Here is a 19,939-nt window from a genome sequence, read left to right as displayed (position 1 = left end):
ACCACACCCCCTCTGGCCTCAGCCCTTATATTGGCCATAAACCACACCCCCTCTGGTCTCAGCCCTTATATTGGCCATAAACCACACCCCCTCTGGTCTCAGCCCTTATATTGGCCATAAACCACACCCCCTCTGGTCTCAGCCCTTATATTAGCCATAAACCACACCCCCTCTGGCCTCAGCCCTTATATTGGCCATAAACCACACCCCCTCTGGCCTCAGCCCTTATATTGGCCATAAACCACACCACCTCTGGCCTCAGCCCTTATATTAGCCATAAACCACAAACCCCCGAGGTGCCTTATTGCTATTATAAACTGGTTACCAACGTAATTAGAGCAATAAGAATAAATGTTTTGTCATACCTGTGATATACGGTCTGATAAATCACAGCGGTCAGCCAATCGGGAGCTCGAACTACCCAGTTTATAAAATATTTTTTTTAGAACCATTTATTAATGAGACTTGACTGGTAACTGAAAGACAGGATTTCAACAGCAGTGATTTTATTGACACACCTTGCTGTTTCACCAAGACCCACAGCTAACATCTTTCCCTCACTCAACAATCCTGACAACATTTACACACAAGGTCTTAAAAACACACACACACACACACACACACACACACACACACACACACACACACACACACACACAGTAAGCAGTATATATACTGAACAAAAATAGAAACTACATTTAAAATGTAAAGTGTTGGCCCCATGTTCCATTAGCTGAAATAGAAGTTTCCAGAAATGTTCCATAGTGTATTTTTTCCTCATCACAAATGTTGTTTACATCCCTGTTAGTGAGCATTTCTCCTTTGCCAAGATAATCCATCCACCTGACAGGTGTGGCATATCAATAAGCTGATTAAACAGCATGACCGTTACATAGGTTGCACCTTGTGCTGGGGGACAATAAACGGCCACTCTAAAATGTTTTGTCACACAACACAATGCCACAGATGTCTCAAGTTTTGAAAGAGCCATCAATTGGGATGCTGACTCCAGGAATGCCCACCAGAGCTGTTGCCAGATAATTTAACGTCCATTTCTCTATTATAAGCCTCCTCCAATGTCGTTTTAGAGAATTTGGCAGTACGTACAACCGGCCTCACAACCGCAGACCACGTGTAACCACGCCAGCCCAGGACCTCCACATCCGGCTTCTTCACCTGAGGGATCATCTGAGACCATCCACCTGGACAGCTGATGAAACTGAGGAGTATTTCTGTCTGTAATAAAGCCCTTTTGTGGGGAAAAACAAATTCTGATTGGCTGGGCCTGGCTCCACAGTGGGTGGGCCTGGCTCCCAAGTGGGTGGGCCTATGCTCTCCCAGGCCCAGCCATGGCTGTGCCCCTGCTCAGTCACGTGAAATCCCCTGATTAGTGCCTAATTTATTTATTTCAATGGACTGATTTCCATATATGAACTGTAACTCAGTAAAGTCTTTTAAAATTGTTTTATGTTGCGTTTATATTTTTGTACAGTATAAATAGTCTCAGCTGAGTCACTGACCGAGAAAAACAACAATCTTAAACACTACAAAAATAAACAAAAATCCAGCAGACTACTACAACAAAAATTAAAGACAAATCAATGAGGCTTGAATAAAATCATAAGGGTTATTCTACATTTAAAATATAAAATAAATATACCGTTTTCGTAAAAAGTCTCATTTTCTTTGATATACAGTATATTTATGTTGAAAAGAAAAAAAAGATACCAATCTGTTGCTTCACTTCATGACCGGTTGGTTGTCTGTAAAAAAATGATTAACCTAAAGTAAAACTCCTTCTTTCAGTCGAGAGCTTGTCAATAGAGGCCTGTCAATAGAGGCCTGTCAGTCGAGGGCTTGTCAATAGAGGCCTGTCAATAGAGGCCTGTCAGTCGAGGGCTTGTCAATAGAGGCCTGTCAATAGAGGCCTGTCAGTCGAGGGCTTGTCAATAGAGGCCTGTCAGTCGAGGGCTTGTCAATAGAGGCCTGTCAATAGAGGCCTGTCAGTCGAGGGCTTGTCAATAGAGGCCTGTCAGTCGAGGGCTTGTCAATAGAGGCCTGTCAGTCGAGGCCTGTCAATAGAGGCCTGTCAATAGAGGCCTGTCAATAGAGGCCTGTCAATAGAGGCCTGTCAATAGAGGGCTGTCAATAGAGGCCTGTCAATAGAGGCCTGTCAATAGAGGCCTGTCAATAGAGGCCTGTCAATAGAGGCCTGTCAGTCGAGGGCTTGTCAATAGAGGCCTGTCAGTCGAGGGCTTGTCAATAGAGGCCTGTCAATAGAGGCCTGTCAGTCGAGGGCTTGTCAATAGAGGCCTGTCAGTCGAGGGCTTGTCAATAGAGGCCTGTCAGTCGAGGCCTGTCAATAGAGGCCTGTCAATAGAGGCCTGTCAATAGAGGCCTGTCAATAGAGGCCTGTCAATAGAGGCCTGTCAATAGAGGCCTGTCAGTCGAGAGCTTGTCAATAGAGGCCTGTCAGTCGAGAGCTTGTCAATAGAGGCCTGTCAGTCGAGAGCTTGTCAATAGAGGCCTGTCAATAGAGGCCTGTCAATAGAGGCCTGTCAATAGAGGCCTGTCAATAGAGGCTTGTCAATAGAGGCCTGTCAATAGAGGCCTGTCAATAGAGGCCTGTCAATAGAGGCCTGTCAATAGAGGCCTGTCAATAGAGGCCTGTCAATAGAGGCCTGTCAATAGAGGCCTGTCAGTCGAGGGCTTGTCAATAGAGGCCTGTCAGTCGAGGGCTTGTCAATAGAGGCCTGTCAATAGAGGCCTGCCAGTCGAGGGCTTGTCAATAGAGGCCTGTCAGTCGAGGGCTTGTCAATAGAGGCCTGTCAGTCGAGAGCTTGTCAATAGAGGCCTGTCAATAGAGGCCTGTCAATAGAGGCCTGTCAATAGAGGCTTGTCAATAGAGGCCTGTCAATAGAGGCCTGTCAATAGAGGTCTGTCAATAGAGGCCTGTCAATAGAGGCCTGTCAGTCGAGAGCTTGTCAATAGAGGCCTGTCAGTCGAGAGCTTGTCAATAGAGGCCTGTCAGTCGAGAGCTTGTCAATAGAGGCCTGTCAATAGAGGCCTGTCAATAGAGGCCTGTCAGTCGAGGGCTTGTCAATAGAGGCCTGTCAGTCGAGGGCTTGTCAATAGAGGCCTGTCAATAGAGGCCTGCCAGTCGAGGGCTTGTCAATAGAGGCCTGTCAGTCGAGGGCTTGTCAATAGAGGCCTGTCAGTCGAGAGCTTGTCAATAGAGGCCTGTCAATAGAGGCCTGTCAATAGAGGCCTGTCAATAGAGGCTTGTCAATAGAGGCCTGTCAATAGAGGCCTGTCAATAGAGGTCTGTCAATAGAGGCCTGTCAATAGAGGCCTGTCAGTCGAGAGCTTGTCAATAGAGGCCTGTCAGTCGAGAGCTTGTCAATAGAGGCCTGTCAGTCGAGAGCTTGTCAATAGAGGCCTGTCAATAGAGGCCTGTCAATAGAGGCCTGTCAATAGAGGCTTGTCAATAGAGGCCTGTCAATAGAGGCCTGTCAATAGAGGCCTGTCAATAGAGGCCTGTCAATAGAGGGCTGTCAATAGAGGGCTGTCAATAGAGGCCTGTCAATAGAGGCCTGTCAATAGAGGCCTGTCAGTCGAGGGCTTGTCAATAGAGGCCTGTCAGTCGAGAGCTTGTCAATAGAGGCCTGTCACTCGAGAGCTTGTCAATAGAGGCCTGTCAATAGAGGCCTGTCAATAGAGGCCTGTCAATAGAGGCTTGTCAATAGAGGCCTGTCAATAGAGGCCTGTCAATAGAGGCCTGTCAAGAGGCCTGTCAATAGAGGCCTGTCAGTCGAGAGCTTGTCAATAGAGGCCTGTCAGTCGAGAGCTTGTCAATAGAGGCCTGTCAGTCGAGAGCTTGTCAATAGAGGCCTGTCAATAGAGGCCTGTCAATAGAGGCCTGTCAATAGAGGCCTGTCAATAGAGGCTTGTCAATAGAGGCTTGTCAATAGAGGCCTGTCAATAGAGGCCTGTCAGTCGAGGGCTTGTCAATAGAGGCCTGTCAGTCGAGGGCTTGTCAATAGAGGCCTGTCAATAGAGGCCTGTCAGTCGAGGGCTTGTCAATAGAGGCCTGTCAGTCGAGGGCTTGTCAATAGAGGCCTGTCAGTCGAGAGCTTGTCAATGGAGGACTGTCACTCGAGAGCTTGTCAATAGAGGCCTGTCAATAGAGGCCTGTCAGTCGAGAGCTTGTCAATAGAGGCCTGTCAGTCGAGAGCTTGTCAATAGAGGCCTGTCAGTCGAGAGCTTGTCAATAGAGGCCTGTCAGTCGAGAGCTTGTCAATAGAGGCCTGTCAGTCGAGAGCTTGTCAATAGAGGCCTGTCAGTCGAGAGCTTGTCAATAGAGGCCTGTCACTCGAGAGCTTGTCAATAGAGGCCTGTCAGTCGAGAGCTTGTCAATAGAGGCCTGTCACTCGAGAGCTTGTCAAGAGGCCTGTCAGTCGAGAGCTTGTCAATAGAGGCCTGTCAATAGAGGCCTGTCAATAGAGGCTTGTCAATAGAGGCCTGTCAAGAGGCCTGTCAATAGAGGCCTGTCAATAGAGGCCTGTCAGTCGAGGGCTTGTCAATAGAGGCCTGTCAGTCGAGGGCTTGTCAATAGAGGCCTGTCAGTCGAGGGCTTGTCAATAGAGGCCTGTCAGTCGAGAGCTTGTCAATAGAGGCCTGTCACTCGAGAGCTTGTCAATAGAGGCCTGTCAATAGAGGCCTGTCAGTCGAGAGCTTCTCAATAGAGGCCTGTCAGTCGAGAGCTTGTCAATAGAGGCCTGTCAGTCGAGAGCTTGTCAATAGAGGCCTGTCAGTCGAGAGCTTGTCAATAGAGGCCTGTCAGTCGAGAGCTTGTCAATAGAGGCCTGTCACTTGAGAGCTTGTCAATAGACTCCTGTCAATAGAGGCCTGTCAGTCGAGAGCTTGTCAATAGAGGCCTGTCACTCGAGAGCTTGTCAATAGAGGCCTGTCAATAGAGGCCTGTCAGTCGAGAGCTTGTCAATAGAGGCCTGTCACTCGAGAGCTTGTCAATAGAGGCCTGTCAGTCGAGGGCTTGTCAATAGAGGCCTGTCAGTCGAGGGCTTGTCAATAGAGGCCTGTCAATCGAGGGCTTGTCAATAGAGGCCTGTCAGTCGAGAGCTTGTCAATCGAGAGCTTGTCAATAGAGGCCTGTCAGTCGAGAGCTTGTCAATAGAGGCCTGTCAGTCGAGGGCTTGTCAATAGAGGCCTGTCAGTCGAGGGCTTGTCAATAGAGGCCTGTCAATAGAGGCCTGTCAGTCGAGAGCTTGTCAATAGAGGCCTGTCAGTCGAGAGCTTGTCAATAGAGGCCTGTCAGTCGAGTGCTTGTCAATAGAGGCCTGTCAGTCGAGAGCTTGTCAATAGAGGCCTGTCAGTCGAGAGCTAGTCAGTAGAGAGCTTGTCAAGAGGCCTGTCAGTCGAGAGCTTGTCAGTCGAGAGCTAGTCAGTAGATAGCTTGTCAAGAGGCCTGTCAGTCGAGAGCTTGTCAGTCGAGAGCTTGTCAATAGAGGCCTGTCAGTCGAGAGCTTGTCAATAGAGGCCTGTCAGTCGAGGGCTTGTCAATAGAGGCCTGTCAATAGAGGCCTGTCAGTCGAGAGCTTGTCAATAGAGGCCTGTCAATAGAGGCCTGCCAGTCGAGGGCTTGTCAATAGAGGCCTGTCAGTCGAGGGCTTGTCAATAGAGGCCTGTCAGTCGAGAGCTTGTCAATAGAGGCCTGTCAATAGAGGCCTGTCAATAGAGGCCTGTCAATAGAGGCTTGCCAATAGAGGCCTGTCAATAGAGGCCTGTCAATAGAGGTCTGTCAATAGAGGCCTGTCAATAGAGGCCTGTCAGTCGAGAGCTTGTCAATAGAGGCCTGTCAGTCGAGAGCTTGTCAATAGAGGCCTGTCAGTCGAGAGCTTGTCAATAGAGGCCTGTCAATAGAGGCCTGTCAATAGAGGCCTGTCAGTCGAGGGCTTGTCAATAGAGGCCTGTCAGTCGAGGGCTTGTCAATAGAGGCCTGTCAATAGAGGCCTGCCAGTCGAGGGCTTGTCAATAGAGGCCTGTCAGTCGAGGGCTTGTCAATAGAGGCCTGTCAGTCGAGAGCTTGTCAATAGAGGCCTGTCAATAGAGGCCTGTCAATAGAGGCCTGTCAATAGAGGCTTGTCAATAGAGGCCTGTCAATAGAGGCCTGTCAATAGAGGTCTGTCAATAGAGGCCTGTCAATAGAGGCCTGTCAGTCGAGAGCTTGTCAATAGAGGCCTGTCAGTCGAGAGCTTGTCAATAGAGGCCTGTCAGTCGAGAGCTTGTCAATAGAGGCCTGTCAATAGAGGCCTGTCAATAGAGGCCTGTCAATAGAGGCTTGTCAATAGAGGCCTGTCAATAGAGGCCTGTCAATAGAGGCCTGTCAATAGAGGCCTGTCAATAGAGGGCTGTCAATAGAGGGCTGTCAATAGAGGCCTGTCAATAGAGGCCTGTCAATAGAGGCCTGTCAGTCGAGGGCTTGTCAATAGAGGCCTGTCAGTCGAGGGCTTGTCAATAGAGGCCTGTCAATAGAGGCCTGTCAGTCGAGGGCTTGTCAATAGAGGCCTGTCAGTCGAGGGCTTGTCAATAGAGGCCTGTCAGTCGAGAGCTTGTCAATAGAGGCCTGTCACTCGAGAGCTTGTCAATAGAGGCCTGTCAATAGAGGCCTGTCAATAGAGGCCTGTCAATAGAGGCTTGTCAATAGAGGCCTGTCAATAGAGGCCTGTCAATAGAGGCCTGTCAAGAGGCCTGTCAATAGAGGCCTGTCAGTCGAGAGCTTGTCAATAGAGGCCTGTCAGTCGAGAGCTTGTCAATAGAGGCCTGTCAGTCGAGAGCTTGTCAATAGAGGCCTGTCAATAGAGGCCTGTCAATAGAGGCCTGTCAATAGAGGCTTGTCAATAGAGGCCTGTCAATAGAGGCCTGTCAATAGAGGCCTGTCAATAGAGGCCTGTCAATAGAGGCCTGTCAATAGAGGCCTGTCAATAGAGGCTTGTCAATAGAGGCTTGTCAATAGAGGCCTGTCAATAGAGGCCTGTCAGTCGAGGGCTTGTCAATAGAGGCCTGTCAGTCGAGGGCTTGTCAATAGAGGCCTGTCAATAGAGGCCTGTCAGTCGAGGGCTTGTCAATAGAGGCCTGTCAGTCGAGGGCTTGTCAATAGAGGCCTGTCAGTCGAGAGCTTGTCAATGGAGGCCTGTCACTCGAGAGCTTGTCAATAGAGGCCTGTCAATAGAGGCCTGTCAGTCGAGAGCTTGTCAATAGAGGCCTGTCAGTCGAGAGCTTGTCAATAGAGGCCTGTCAGTCGAGAGCTTGTCAATAGAGGCCTGTCAGTCGAGAGCTTGTCAATAGAGGCCTGTCAGTCGAGAGCTTGTCAATAGAGGCCTGTCAGTCGAGAGCTTGTCAATAGAGGCCTGTCACTCGAGAGCTTGTCAATAGAGGCCTGTCAGTCGAGAGCTTGTCAATAGAGGCCTGTCACTCGAGAGCTTGTCAAGAGGCCTGTCAGTCGAGAGCTTGTCAATAGAGGCCTGTCAATAGAGGCCTGTCAATAGAGGCTTGTCAATAGAGGCCTGTCAATAGAGGCCTGTCAATAGAGGCCTGTCAATAGAGGCCTGTCAGTCGAGGGCTTGTCAATAGAGGCCTGTCAGTCGAGGGCTTGTCAATAGAGGCCTGTCAGTCGAGGGCTTGTCAATAGAGGCCTGTCAGTCGAGAGCTTGTCAATAGAGGCCTGTCACTCGAGAGCTTGTCAATAGAGGCCTGTCAATAGAGGCCTGTCAGTCGAGAGCTTCTCAATAGAGGCCTGTCAGTCGAGAGCTTGTCAATAGAGGCCTGTCAGTCGAGAGCTTGTCAATAGAGGCCTGTCAGTCGAGAGCTTGTCAATAGAGGCCTGTCAGTCGAGAGCTTGTCAATAGAGGCCTGTCACTCGAGAGCTTGTCAATAGAGGCCTGTCAATAGAGGCCTGTCAGTCGAGAGCTTGTCAATAGAGGCCTGTCACTTGAGAGCTTGTCAATAGACTCCTGTCAATAGAGGCCTGTCAGTCGAGAGCTTGTCAATAGAGGCCTGTCACTCGAGAGCTTGTCAATAGAGGCCTGTCAATAGAGGCCTGTCAGTCGAGAGCTTGTCAATAGAGGCCTGTCACTCGAGAGCTTGTCAATAGAGGCCTGTCAGTCGAGGGCTTGTCAATAGAGGCCTGTCAGTCGAGGGCTTGTCAATAGAGGCCTGTCAATCGAGGGCTTGTCAATAGAGGCCTGTCAGTCGAGAGCTTGTCAATCGAGAGCTTGTCAATAGAGGCCTGTCAGTCGAGAGCTTGTCAATAGAGGCCTGTCAGTCGAGGGCTTGTCAATAGAGGCCTGTCAGTCGAGGGCTTGTCAATAGAGGCCTGTCAATAGAGGCCTGTCAGTCGAGAGCTTGTCAATAGAGGCCTGTCAGTCGAGAGCTTGTCAATAGAGGCCTGTCAGTCGAGTGCTTGTCAATAGAGGCCTGTCAGTCGAGAGCTTGTCAATAGAGGCCTGTCAGTCGAGAGCTAGTCAGTAGAGAGCTTGTCAAGAGGCCTGTCAGTCGAGAGCTTGTCAGTCGAGAGCTAGTCAGTAGATAGCTTGTCAAGAGGCCTGTCAGTCGAGAGCTTGTCAGTCGAGAGCTTGTCAATAGAGGCCTGTCAGTCGAGAGCTTGTCAATAGAGGCCTGTCAGTCGAGGGCTTGTCAATAGAGGCCTGTCAATAGAGGCCTGTCAGTCGAGAGCTTGTCAATAGAGGCCTGTCAGTCAAGAGCTTGTCAATAGAGGCCTGTCAGTCGAGAGCTTGTCAATAGAGGCCTGTCAGTCGAGAGCTAGTCAGTAGAGAGCTTGTCAAGAGGCCTGTCAGTCGAGAGCTTGTCAGTCGAGAGCTAGTCAGTAGATAGCTTGTCAAGAGGCCTGTCAGTCGAGAGCTTGTCAGTCGAGAGCTTGTCAATAGAGTCCTGTCAGTCGAGAGCTTGTCAGTCGAGAGCTTGTCAATAGAGGCCTGTCAGTCGAGAGCTTGTCAGTCGAGAGCTTGTCAATAGAGGCCTGTCAGTCGAGAGCTTGTCAATAGAGGCCTGTCAGTCAAGAGCTTGTCAGTCGAGAGCTTGTCAATAGAGGCCTGTCAGTCGAGAGCTTGTCAATAGAGGCCTGTCAGTCGAGAGCTTGTCAGTCGAGAGCTTGTCAGTCGAGAGCTTGTCAGTCGAGAGCTAGCCAGTCGAGAGCTTGCCAGTCGAGAGCTTGCCAGTCGAGAGCTTGCCAGTCGAGAGCTTGCCAGTCGAGAGCTTGCCAGTCGAGAGCTTGCCAGTCGAGAGCTAGTCAGTCGAGAGCTTGCCAGTCGAGAGCTTGTCAGTCGAGAGCTTGTCAGTCGAGAGCTTGTCAGTCGAGAACTTGCCGATAGAGGCCTGTCAGTCGAGAGCTAGTCAGTCGAGAGCTTGTCAGTCGAGAGCTTGCCGAAAGAGGCCTGTCAGTCGAGAGCTTGCCGATAGAGTCCTGTCAGTCGAGAGCTAGTCAGTCGAGAGCTTGTCAGTCGAGAGCTTGCCGATAGAGGCCTGTCAGTCGAGAGCTTGCCGATAGAGGCCTGTCAGTCGAGAGCTTGCCGATAGAGGCCTGTCAGTCGAGAGCTAGTCAGTCGAGAGCTTGTCAGTCGAGAGCTTGCCGATAGAGGCCTGTCAGTCGAGAGCTTGCCGATAGAGGCCTGTCAGTCGAGAGCTAGTCAGTCGAGAGCTTGTCAGTCGAGAGCTTGTCAGTCGAGAGCTTGCCGATAGAGGCCTGTCAGTCGAGAGCTTGCCGATAGAGGCCTGTCAGTCGAGAGCTTGTCAGTCGAGAGCTTGTCAGTCGAGAGCTTGCCGATAGAGGCCTGTCAGTCGAGAGCTAGTCAGTCGAGAGCTTGTCAGTCGAGAGCTTGCCGATAGAGGCCTGTCAGTCGAGAGCTAGTCAGTCGAGAGCTTGTCAGTCGAGAGCTTGCCGATAGAGGCCTGTCAGTCGAGAGCTTGCCGATAGAGGCCTGTCAGTCGAGAGCTTGCCGATAGAGGCCTGTCAGTCGAGAGCTTGTCAGTCGAGAGCTTGTCAGTCGAGAGCTAGTCAGTCGAGAGCTTGCCGATAGAGGCCTGTCAGTCGAGAGCTTGTCAGTCGAGAGCTTGTCAGTCGAGAGCTTGCCGATAGAGGCCTGTCAGTCGAGAGCTTGTCAGTCGAGAGCTTGTCAGTCGAGAGCTTGCCGATAGAGGCCTGTCAGTCGAGAGCTTGCCGATAGAGGCCTGTCAGTCGAGAGCTTGCCGATAGAGGCCTGTCAGTCGAGAGCTTGTCAGTCGAGAGCTTGTCAGTCGAGAGCTTGCCGATAGAGGCCTGTCAGTCGAGAGCTTGCCGATAGAGGCCTGTCAGTCGAGAGCTTGCCGATAGAGGCCTGTCAGTCGAGAGCTTGCCGATAGAGGCCTTGTAATGTTCCTCCCCATTAGAATACAATATTATTATTATTATTGGTATCAAAAAAATCTGTTGAACACGTGTAACCAAAGCATGAGGCAAAAACACATGTAAAAGCAACAAGAATGTGTCTGAGAACAGCACACACACACACACACACACACACACACACACACACGAGACCATAGATTCAGTAGTATTGTCAATAAAACCATTCAGAATTACCGAGAGTAAAGGGTTTCTGGGGGGGGGGGAATCCAAATCAAATAATCAATGGGGACGACGACGACTCCAAATCAAATAATCACTGGGGGGGGGGGGGGGGGGACTCCAAATCAAATAATCACTGGGGGAGGGACGGACGGACTCCAAATCAAATAATCACTGGGGGGGGGGGGGGGGGGACTCCAAATCAAATAATCACTGGGGGGGGGGGTCCCAATCAAAACGGCACCCTATTCCCTATTAGGTGAACTACTTTTGACCAAGGGAGTAGTGCGCTGTGTAGGGAATAGTGTGCCATTTTGGGAATTGGCCCAGGGCTCCATTCCTCCAGGGTCTCACAGCTCTGTGTTCTTCCCAGGCAGAGCCACCTTTTTCTGAATGTCTTCATCCGACGAGACCCCATCCCTCTCCTTCTCAGCCGATACTGCCTTTCCCTTCCCCTTCTTCTTCTTCTTCTTCACCTTCTCCTTCTTCTTTTTCTTCATCGTCTTCTCTCCTTCCTGCCTGCCGCCCTCACTCCCTCCTCCTCCTCCTCCTCCTCCTCCCAGGTCTTTGCTCTTCGTTCCCTTCTTCTTTTTCTTCTTCTTGTCTTCGGCGATGGCTGCCGCATCTCCCTTCTTCTTAGAGTACTCCTCTTTCAGACAGGCTGGAGAAGAGGGGGAGAGGAACAAGAAAGGTTGGGAGGAAGAGAACAAGAGTAATTAAACCAGCATTCTAATAACTAAGACATTCAAAACGATCAAATAAGTTACAATGTGTGTGTGTGTTATCTGTGTGTGTGTGTTATCTGTGAGTGTTATCTGTGAGTGTGTGTGTGTTATCTGTGAGTGTGTGTTATCTGTGAGTGTGTGTTATCTGTGAGTGTGTGTGTGTTATCTGTGAGTGTGTGTGTGTTATCTGTGAGTGTGTGTTATCTGTGAGTGTGTGTTATCTGTGAGTGTGTGTTATCTGTGAGTGTGTGTTATCTGTGAGTGTGTGTGTGTGTGTGTTATCTGTGAGTGTGTGTTATCTGTGAGTGTGTGTTATCTGTGAGTGTGTGTTATCTGTGAGTGTGTGTGTGTGTTATCTGTGAGTGTGTGTTATCTGTGAGTGTGTGTGTGTTATCTGTGTGAGTGTGTGTCTTACCGGCATCTTGGCCCTTCAGAACGTGTTTCTCACAGAGGTACGTGGTGAGGTCTTCCTCCTGACTGCCTTTGTACCAGTCCTCTATAACCTCCTCATACTTCTCTACCATAACATCACACTGAGACAGAGAGAGAGAGAGAGACACACACACACACACACACACACACACACACACACACACACACACACACACACACACACACACACACACACACACACACGAAAAGAAAACAGAAGACAGTTGATATGTTTGGGAATACCGTTTCTAATAAATTGATTCATTAATTGGTCAATTGATCCTCACCTGTTTCTTGAGGTCAGCGACCTCTGCAGAGGTTTCGTTCCAAAGTTCATAGGGGATATCCATGACGACCTTGACCCCTTTATGGACCAGCCCATGGAGGGTAGAGAAGGTCTCTGACATACCCTGAGGAGAGAGATGGAGACAGAGGGGGAGAGAGGGAGAGAGAGAGAGACAGAGATGGAGAGAGGGGGAGAGAGGGGGAAAGAGAGAGATTGAGACGGAGGGGGAGAGAGGAAGAGAGATGGAGACAGAGGGGGAGAGAGATGAGGGAGAGAGAGGGGGAGAGATGGAGACGGAGGGGGAGAGAGGAAGAGAGAGGGAGACGGAGGGGGAGAGATGGAGACGAAGGGGGAGAGAGATGGGGGAGAGAGAGGGGGAGAGATGGAGACGAGGGGGAGAGAGGGGGAGAGATGGGGGGGAGAGAGGGGGAGAGATGGAGACGGAGGGGGAGAGAGGGGGAGAGAGGGGGAGAGATGGAGACGGAGGGGGAGAGAGATGGGGGAGAGAGAGGGGGAGAGATGGAGACGGAGGGGGAGACAGAGGGGGAGAGATAGAGACGGAGGGGGGGAGAGATGGGGGAGAGATGGAGACGGAGGGGGAGAGAGAGGAGGAGAGAGAGGGGGAGAGAGAGGGGGAGAGAGAGGGGGAGAGAGAGGGGGAAAGGAGGGGGAGAGAGAGAGAAGAGGGAGGCAGAAAGAGTGGGAGAGATGATCTGTGTCTAGTTAACAACTATTGATGTCTATTGATCCTTGTCTTTACTCAGAGAACCTCTGACACACACGTACTGACCTTGGCAAAGCGGTTGCTGCCCTCTCTCTCCTTGTGTAGGTTGTAGCCAGAGAGCCTCTGACACACATTCTCCACAACCTCAATGAAACGGATGTCTCTACAGAGAGAGAGAGAGAGAGAGAGAGAGAGAGAGAGAGAGAGAGAGAGAGAGGCAGCGAGAGAGAGAGAGAGAGGCAGAGAGAGAGAGAGAGAGAGAGAGAGAGAGAGAGAGAGAGAGAGAGAGAGAGAGAGAGAGGCAGAGAGAGGCAGAGAGAGGCAGAGAGAGAGAGAGGGGCAGAGAGAGAGATAGAGAGAGAGGGAGAGAGAGAGGCAGAGAGAGAGAGGCAGAGAGAGAGAGGCAGAGAGAGAGAGAGGCAGAGAGAGAGAGAGGCAGAGAGAGAGGCAGAGAGAGAGAGGCAGAGAGAGAGAGGCAGAGAGAGAGAGGCAGAGAGAGAGAGGCAGAGAGAGAGGCAGAGAGAGAGAGGCAGAGAGAGAGAGGCAGAGAGAGAGGCAGAGAGAGAGAGGCAGAGAGAGAGGCAGCGAGAGAGAGGCAGAGAGAGAGAGAGGCAGAGAGAGAGAGAGAGAGAGAGAGAGACAGAGAGTGACAGAGAGAGAGAGAGAGAGGCAGAGAGAGAGAGAGAGACAGAGAGAGAAGCAGAGAGAGAAGCAGAGAGAGAAGCAGAGAGAGAGACAGAGAGAGAAGCAGAGAGAGAGAAGCAGAGAGAGAGAGAGAGAGGGAGAGAGAGAGAGGCAGAGAGAGAGAGGCAGAGAGAGAGAGGCAGAGAGAGAGAGGCAGAGAGAGAGAGGCAGAGAGAGAGAGAGAGAGAGGCAGAGAGAGAGAGAGAGAGAGAGAGAGAGAGAGAGAGGGGCAGAGAGAGAGATAGAGAGAGAGGGGGAGAGAGAGGCAGAGAGAGAGCGAGGCAGAGAGAGAGAGAGGCAGAGAGAGAGGCAGAGAGAGAGAGGCAGAGAGAGAGAGGCAGAGAGAGAGAGGCAGAGAGAGAGAGGCAGAGAGAGAGAGGCAGAGAGAGAGAGGCAGAGAGAGAGAGGCAGAGAGAGAGGCAGAGAGAGAGAGGCAGAGAGAGAGGCAGAGAGAGAGAGGCAGAGAGAGAGAGAGGCAGAGAGAGAGAGAGAGAGAGAGAGACAGAGAGTGACAGAGAGAGAGAGAGAGAGAGTTGGGGGTACAGAGTAAGATTGACGGATGGAGGAAGGGAGAGAGATAAAAGCCGTCATGTTTGAGAGAAAAAAGATACTCCGTTTAATTTAGTAATTTAGCCATTTTTTTCCTAGTGTTCACAAGTCATGACATAATGACAGAACTTCCTATTTATAAAGCCTAGGCCGCCTCCCACAGGAAGGGACCCAGACCAAGTTCCTGTCCCCTGCTACCATAGCAACCCTGTTATCTCCACAGTAACGGCACAGAGAGGAAATAGACACCGCTCGCTCAAGTCAAGCACTTATACAGGGAAAAGCCTCAAAAGCTTGTGAACATATAGGATGTAGGCAGAAGTTAGGCCCAGATCTAGGATCAGGTTAACCTCGCCAGACCCCTGCCCTTTAACATTATGTGGGGAGGACAAAGTGGGCAACTCCATTCTACTCCGACAGACGCACTGCATAAATTGTATCCTGTTTCCAAATAGAGTGCACTACTTTTGAACAGAAACCCTATAGGGAATAGGGCACCATTTGGAACACAGCACTACGTTCAGCAACAGAGCATTCTGTGACATCAAGCTGTAAACGTGTGATTAAACGTCACTCACGACTTGACATATTTGATTGGCGGAGCTCCCTTGTTGCCGTCAAGGAAACGGTAGTTTCTCTCGATCACTTCCTTGGTTTTGCCCGTTTCGTCAAAGGCAGACTTCATCTCAATACTGACGAACTTACACACTGAGAGGAGAGAGAGAGAGAGATACAGAAAGAGAGATACAGATGGACAGAGAGAGAGACAGAGAGAGAGAGAGAGAGAGAGAGAGAGAGAGAGAGAGAGAGAGACAGAGAGAGAGATAGAGAGAGAGAGAGAGAGACAGAGAGATAGAGAGAGAGAGACAGAGAGAGAGACAGAGAGAGAGATAGAGAGGGAGACAGAGATACAGAGAGAGAGAGAGAGAGAGATACAGATGGACAGAGAGAGAGAGAGAGAGAGAGAGAGATACAGATGGACAGAGAGACACACAGAGAGAGAGAGAGAGAGAGAGAGAGATACAGATGGACAGAGAGAGAGAGAGAGATACAGATGGACAGAGAGAGAGAGAGAGAGAGAGAGATACAGATGGACAGAGAGACACAGAGAGAGAGAGAGAGAGAGAGAGAGATACAGATGGACAGAGAGAGAGAGAGAGAGAGAGAGAGAGAGATACAGATGGACAGAGAGAGAGAGAGAGAGAGAGATACAGAGAGAGACAGAGAGAATATAGACTTAATATGACATTTGAAATGTCTCTATTCCTTTGGAACTTTTGTGAGTGTCATTTCTACTGTTCATTCACTTTTGTATATTATCTACTTCACTTGCTTTGGCAATGTTACCACATGTTTCCCATGCCAATAAAGCCCCTTGAATTAAATTGAAAGAGAGAGGAAATATAAATGGTTCTATTTACTGTAGTATCAGGTGTCTAAAAAGAGGAAGTAGTAAACAGTAAGGTTTCACTTCTGCATCACGCACACACACTGCTACGTTATAACGGGCACTCAACGGCTACTACAATCAGCTTTTGATGTGTAACAAATACCGACTCGTTCTGGCTAATCGAATGAATTAAAATGAATGAAATAAGCTCATAGTTAGTTTAAAAATAGTTTACAAATGGAACGAATGAATAGCATTGTTTCTGTCCTTCTCGGGAAAAGGCTATCAGGTTATTGTATGCCTACATTTCTAATTAAATACAACTAGTTTTAGACAATAAAATACAAGCTCTCTATTTTGGGTTTCTAAATGGGGGTGAATGAATAGCGTTGTTTTTGCTCTTCCTACCTTCACATTTATTAGGCAGATGAACCCACTCGTCATCTCCCTCTTTCTTCTCTGCTCCCTCGACCAAGGCGCTCAGCAAAAACACCGTTAGACAAGTCAACAAAACCATTCTGACTAAATGCTGTTGTTTTCTATTAAATAAAGAGGTCTACTGTTATCTAGACCGCCAGATTCGCTTATTTACATCTCGTTCTCGACCTACGACTTACTGCTGTGAAGAAGGCAAGAATAACTAAGTACTTCTGGGTCACGGACTTTTGGAATCCTTCAGAATAAGAGTCCTGTTCTGTATACTTTGTAAATTAATGATTAAGCTGAAAATGATGTAAAATGTGCACAATTATCAATATATTTTATAATAGTTATCATACAAAGAATAATTTGAAGTATTTCTATGAGATATTATTCGATTTTTTTTTTTAATCATATTTTTAAATAGTCATTGAAATGCTATTAGCGTGCACCACCGCTAACTAGCTAGCCATTTCACATCCGCCACATATGTATGTACACCTATCGTTTACTGCAGGGTTTCCCTCGGTACATTAGTACATTGACTTCAATACAAAACCTAGGAGGCTCATGGTCCTCACCCCCTTCCATAGACTTACACAGTAATTATGACAACTTCCGGAGGACGTCCTCCAACCTATCAGAGCTCTTGCAGCATGAACTGACATGTTGTCCACCCAATCAAAGGATCAGAGAATTAATCTAGTACTGAAAGCATAAGCTACAGCTAGCTAGCACTGCAGTGCATACAATGTGGTGAGTAGTTGACTCAAAGAGAGAGAAAGAAAATAGTTGAACAGTTTTGAACAAATACATTTATTTTAAAATGTAGGAGAAGCGAGAGTGAGAGAGCTAACTGTATTTTATTATTTTTTGCCCCACTTTCACTTAGCTAGCGAATGCAGCTAGCTAGTTTAGCCTACTCACACACCCAATTTAAACAGAGAGGTTAGCTATGTTAGCTAGCTGGCTATGGCTATCCAACACTGGAACTCTTCCAAAGTCAAGGTAAGATTTTGGTTTCATTAATTTATTGCCGCCGGGCCCCACCAGTGAAACTGCTAAACTGCTTGCTGCAGAACACTGTACTGCACGATTGTAGTGGGTCTACTCACATATTAGTTCTAGTAGCTATGTTGACTAAGACGTTAACTAATGTATGGTGACAGCGATGTAGCGGTTAGTGGTTATGATATGAAGGTTCGGCTTGAAAAAGGTTTCTTCGCATGATAGAAGAAATGTGGCAAAAACGAGTGTAGACATTCATGAATGCATTTATATTGCTTCCAAATAATTTTGTACAATGGCGGAGGAGTACCAAGATGGAGGCATGGTGGCTTCAACAGCCCCCCCCCCCCCCCCCCTCTCAGTCATCTGGTGTTTATATAAATCCGTGGATTACAACTCACCTGAAATGAACGCATCTCGCGACGGTGAGACAACCGCCATCCGCAAGCTCACCACCCATCTCCCCTTGATGTTTTACCAAGCTGCTCGACAACATGAGGTCGACAAGGAGAGAGTAGGGGAGAGAAGAGGAGGTGAGGGGGGAGAGAAGAGGAGGTGAGGGGGGAGAGAATTGCCAAGAGTGTGTAAAGCTGTCATCAAGGCAAAGTGTGTCTACTTTGAAGAATCTCAAATATAAAATACATTTAGATTTGTTTAACACTTTTTTGGTTACTACTTGATTCCATATCTGTTATTTCATTGTTTTGATGTCTTCACTATTATTCTACAATGTAGAAAATAAAGAAAAACCCTGGAATGAGGAGATGTATCCAAACATTTGACTGGTGCTGTACATACTGTATATTTTAAGATGGGGCCCAGGGCTGCATTTATCCGACCCTGTCCGATCTGTACACATTAAAAGCCCACCAACACTTCCTATGACCTATTTTTTTTTGGGGGGGGGGGGTTCAAAGTCAACTTTTTTTCGTACAGATAATTCTATACGGTGAAATATGTCCAAAATGAAAAAAAGGTACTGCATTTAATTTCTTTAAGGGAATGGAGAAGGAGCAGCGATGCTCCTCGGGGTGTAAAACTGTGGAACTAGTAGAATGAACCCCCCCCCCCTTTTACTGGGACACAACATACAGACAATTGTGTACAGAGCAATATGTATGTCCCATACGAAAAATGTACTGAACATCAAGCAATACCAATGGGCTAATTAACAATGTTATTTTTTAAATAGTATTTTCTAAAGTTGATTATAATAAATAATTACTATTATAATGTATTATTACAATTATTATTAATACAGGCATTATAAATAACGTTTTGTTATTTTATTACTGTTGTTACCATGACAACTAGTAATCGTTACTAGTAATCATTACTTTTAATGCTGATAACAGTAATGTCAATGTTATAATATTATTTGTGCTATAAAGACACTTTGTCATATTTTTGTCATATTGTTCAACATAATTTTAGGTAATTTTCTCATAAAATATTATGCATTTCCAAATTTGTATATTTTCTACCATCTTCATTGTGGGACTTTTATTTTGAAGGGATATTGCCAAGGTCACGGCCTTATTCTTGTTTAGGTCTTGCTTATTCTTGCTGGTGGAAAAGAGGTCTGAGGCTTTACGTTTCCTGAGTGGTTCCACTTCCGCCTTGTGCAGCGCTATAAACCACAGCTGGGCCGTTCTTGACCAATCAGAGGCCGAGAAGTGTCACCGTTCCTCCAATCAGTGAAGGAGGCGAGAGGGGTTGTACCCGTACCCACAGATCTAGGATCAGTTTACCGTCGGCAAATAACAGCGGGAGAATCACTAGAAAACCGACAGAGGGAACCATTGTCTTATTTTTTACACTTGAAGTTGCTGTTGGGAAGGACAGTGAAGACGGTAGACCGGAGAGTCTTCCCGACAGTGAAGACGGTAGACCGGAGAGTCTTCCCGACAGTGAAGACGGTAGACCGGAGAGTCTTCCCGACAGTGAAGACGGTAGACCGGAGAGTCTTCCCGACAGTGAAGACGGTAGACCGGAGAGTCTTCCCGGAGTGACCGGATAGTCTTCCCGACAGCCTCCTATTATAGGCTATTTGTAAGTCGCCCCAAACTACCGATAAAAAGTCAGGTAACCTATTTCAATATCCCTCTAACAGGTTATAGTATTGGAGAACGAGGTGGCTAATACTCTGAGGCCGAGGGCTACTTTAAAAGCTCCGTTCTATCCATCCCGCCATCGTTACGTCTATTTTCTCATCACTCATTCGTCCTCCTCTCCATCCACCCAATGCGTTCATTCATGACATTGACATTTAACGGCACGTGGTTAATAGGTATGGACTTTACTGCACCACCGTTATAATGTAGAGCAATCAGGAAGACTGGTCTGAATGCAGAACATCCCCATACTGTATTAATGCCATTTATTTAACTCCTTTGCACCCCAGTATCCCTACTTGGACATTAATCTTCTGCATTCTTCTACCATTCTTTTTCTATTGTATTGCTTTATTGTAACTATTTTGCCACTATGGCCTATTTATTGCCTTTACCTCCCTTATCTTACCTCATTTACACACACTGTATATAGACTTTTTCTACTGTATTATTGACTGTATGTTTTGTTTTACTCCATGTGTAACTCTGTGTTGTTGTATCTGTTCAAACTGCTTTGCTTTATCTTGGCCAGGTCGCAGTTGTAAATGAGAACTTGTTCTCAACTAGTCTACCGGGTTAAATAAAGGTGTTCTCAACTGGCCTACCTGGTTAAATAAAGGTGTTCTCAACTGGCCTACCTGGTTAAATAAAGGTGTTCTCAACTGGCCTACCTGGTTAAATAAAGGTGTTCTCAACTGGCCAACCTGGTTAAATAAAGGTGTTCTCAACTGGCCCTACCTGGTTAAATAAAGGTGTTCTCAACTAGCCTACCTGGTTAAATAAAGGTGTTCTCAACTAGCCTACCTGGTTAAATAAAGGTGTTCTCAACTGGCCAACCTGGTTAAATAAAGGTGTTCTCAACTGGCCTACCTGGTTAAATAAAGGTGTTCTCAACTGGCCAACCTGGTTAAATAAAGGTGTTCTCAACTGGCCCTACCTGGTTAAATAAAGGTGTTCTCAACTGGCCT

The 19,939-nt window shown here is 47.9% G+C and overlaps 1 protein-coding gene across 1 annotated transcript; it reads right to left on the bottom strand.

Moving 5' to 3' along the window:
• Window positions 1–10,482: 10,482 nt before the first annotated feature.
• LOC139417078 (canopy FGF signaling regulator 3) lies at window positions 10,483–16,071 on the bottom strand. The gene is made up of 6 exons (XM_071166324.1): window positions 15,838–16,071; window positions 14,618–14,747; window positions 12,873–12,969; window positions 12,084–12,206; window positions 11,780–11,897; window positions 10,483–11,300 (listed from the first exon to the last, which is right to left on the bottom strand). Exons 1-6 carry the CDS (start codon window positions 15,944–15,946, stop codon window positions 10,990–10,992), a joined length of 888 nt encoding a protein of 295 aa, XP_071022425.1. The 5' UTR covers window positions 15,947–16,071; the 3' UTR covers window positions 10,483–10,989.
• Between the last annotated feature and the right edge of the window lie 3,868 nt (window positions 16,072–19,939).

The sequence above is a fragment of the Oncorhynchus clarkii genome, chromosome 9 (assembly GCF_045791955.1).
Source record: "Oncorhynchus clarkii lewisi isolate Uvic-CL-2024 chromosome 9, UVic_Ocla_1.0, whole genome shotgun sequence".
Classification (NCBI taxonomy): domain Eukaryota; kingdom Metazoa; phylum Chordata; class Actinopteri; order Salmoniformes; family Salmonidae; genus Oncorhynchus; species Oncorhynchus clarkii.
The sequence above is the reverse complement of the archived record's forward strand: the minus strand, read 5'-3'. Positions and strand labels throughout refer to the sequence as shown.

Bases quoted from the DNA above. Each gene is read 5' to 3' on its own strand.
- LOC139417078 (XM_071166324.1), bottom strand. From the start codon at position 15,946: ATGGTTTTGTTGACTTGTCTAACGGTGTTTTTGCTGAGCGCCTTGGTC. The intron at 12,207-12,872 runs GTCAGTACGTGT...CTCTCTCCTCAG, and splicing joins GCAGCAACCGCTTTGCCAAG to GGTATGTCAGAGACCTTCTC. The intron at 11,898-12,083 runs GTGAGGATCAAT...TCTCTGTCTCAG, and splicing joins TCGCTGACCTCAAGAAACAG to TGTGATGTTATGGTAGAGAA.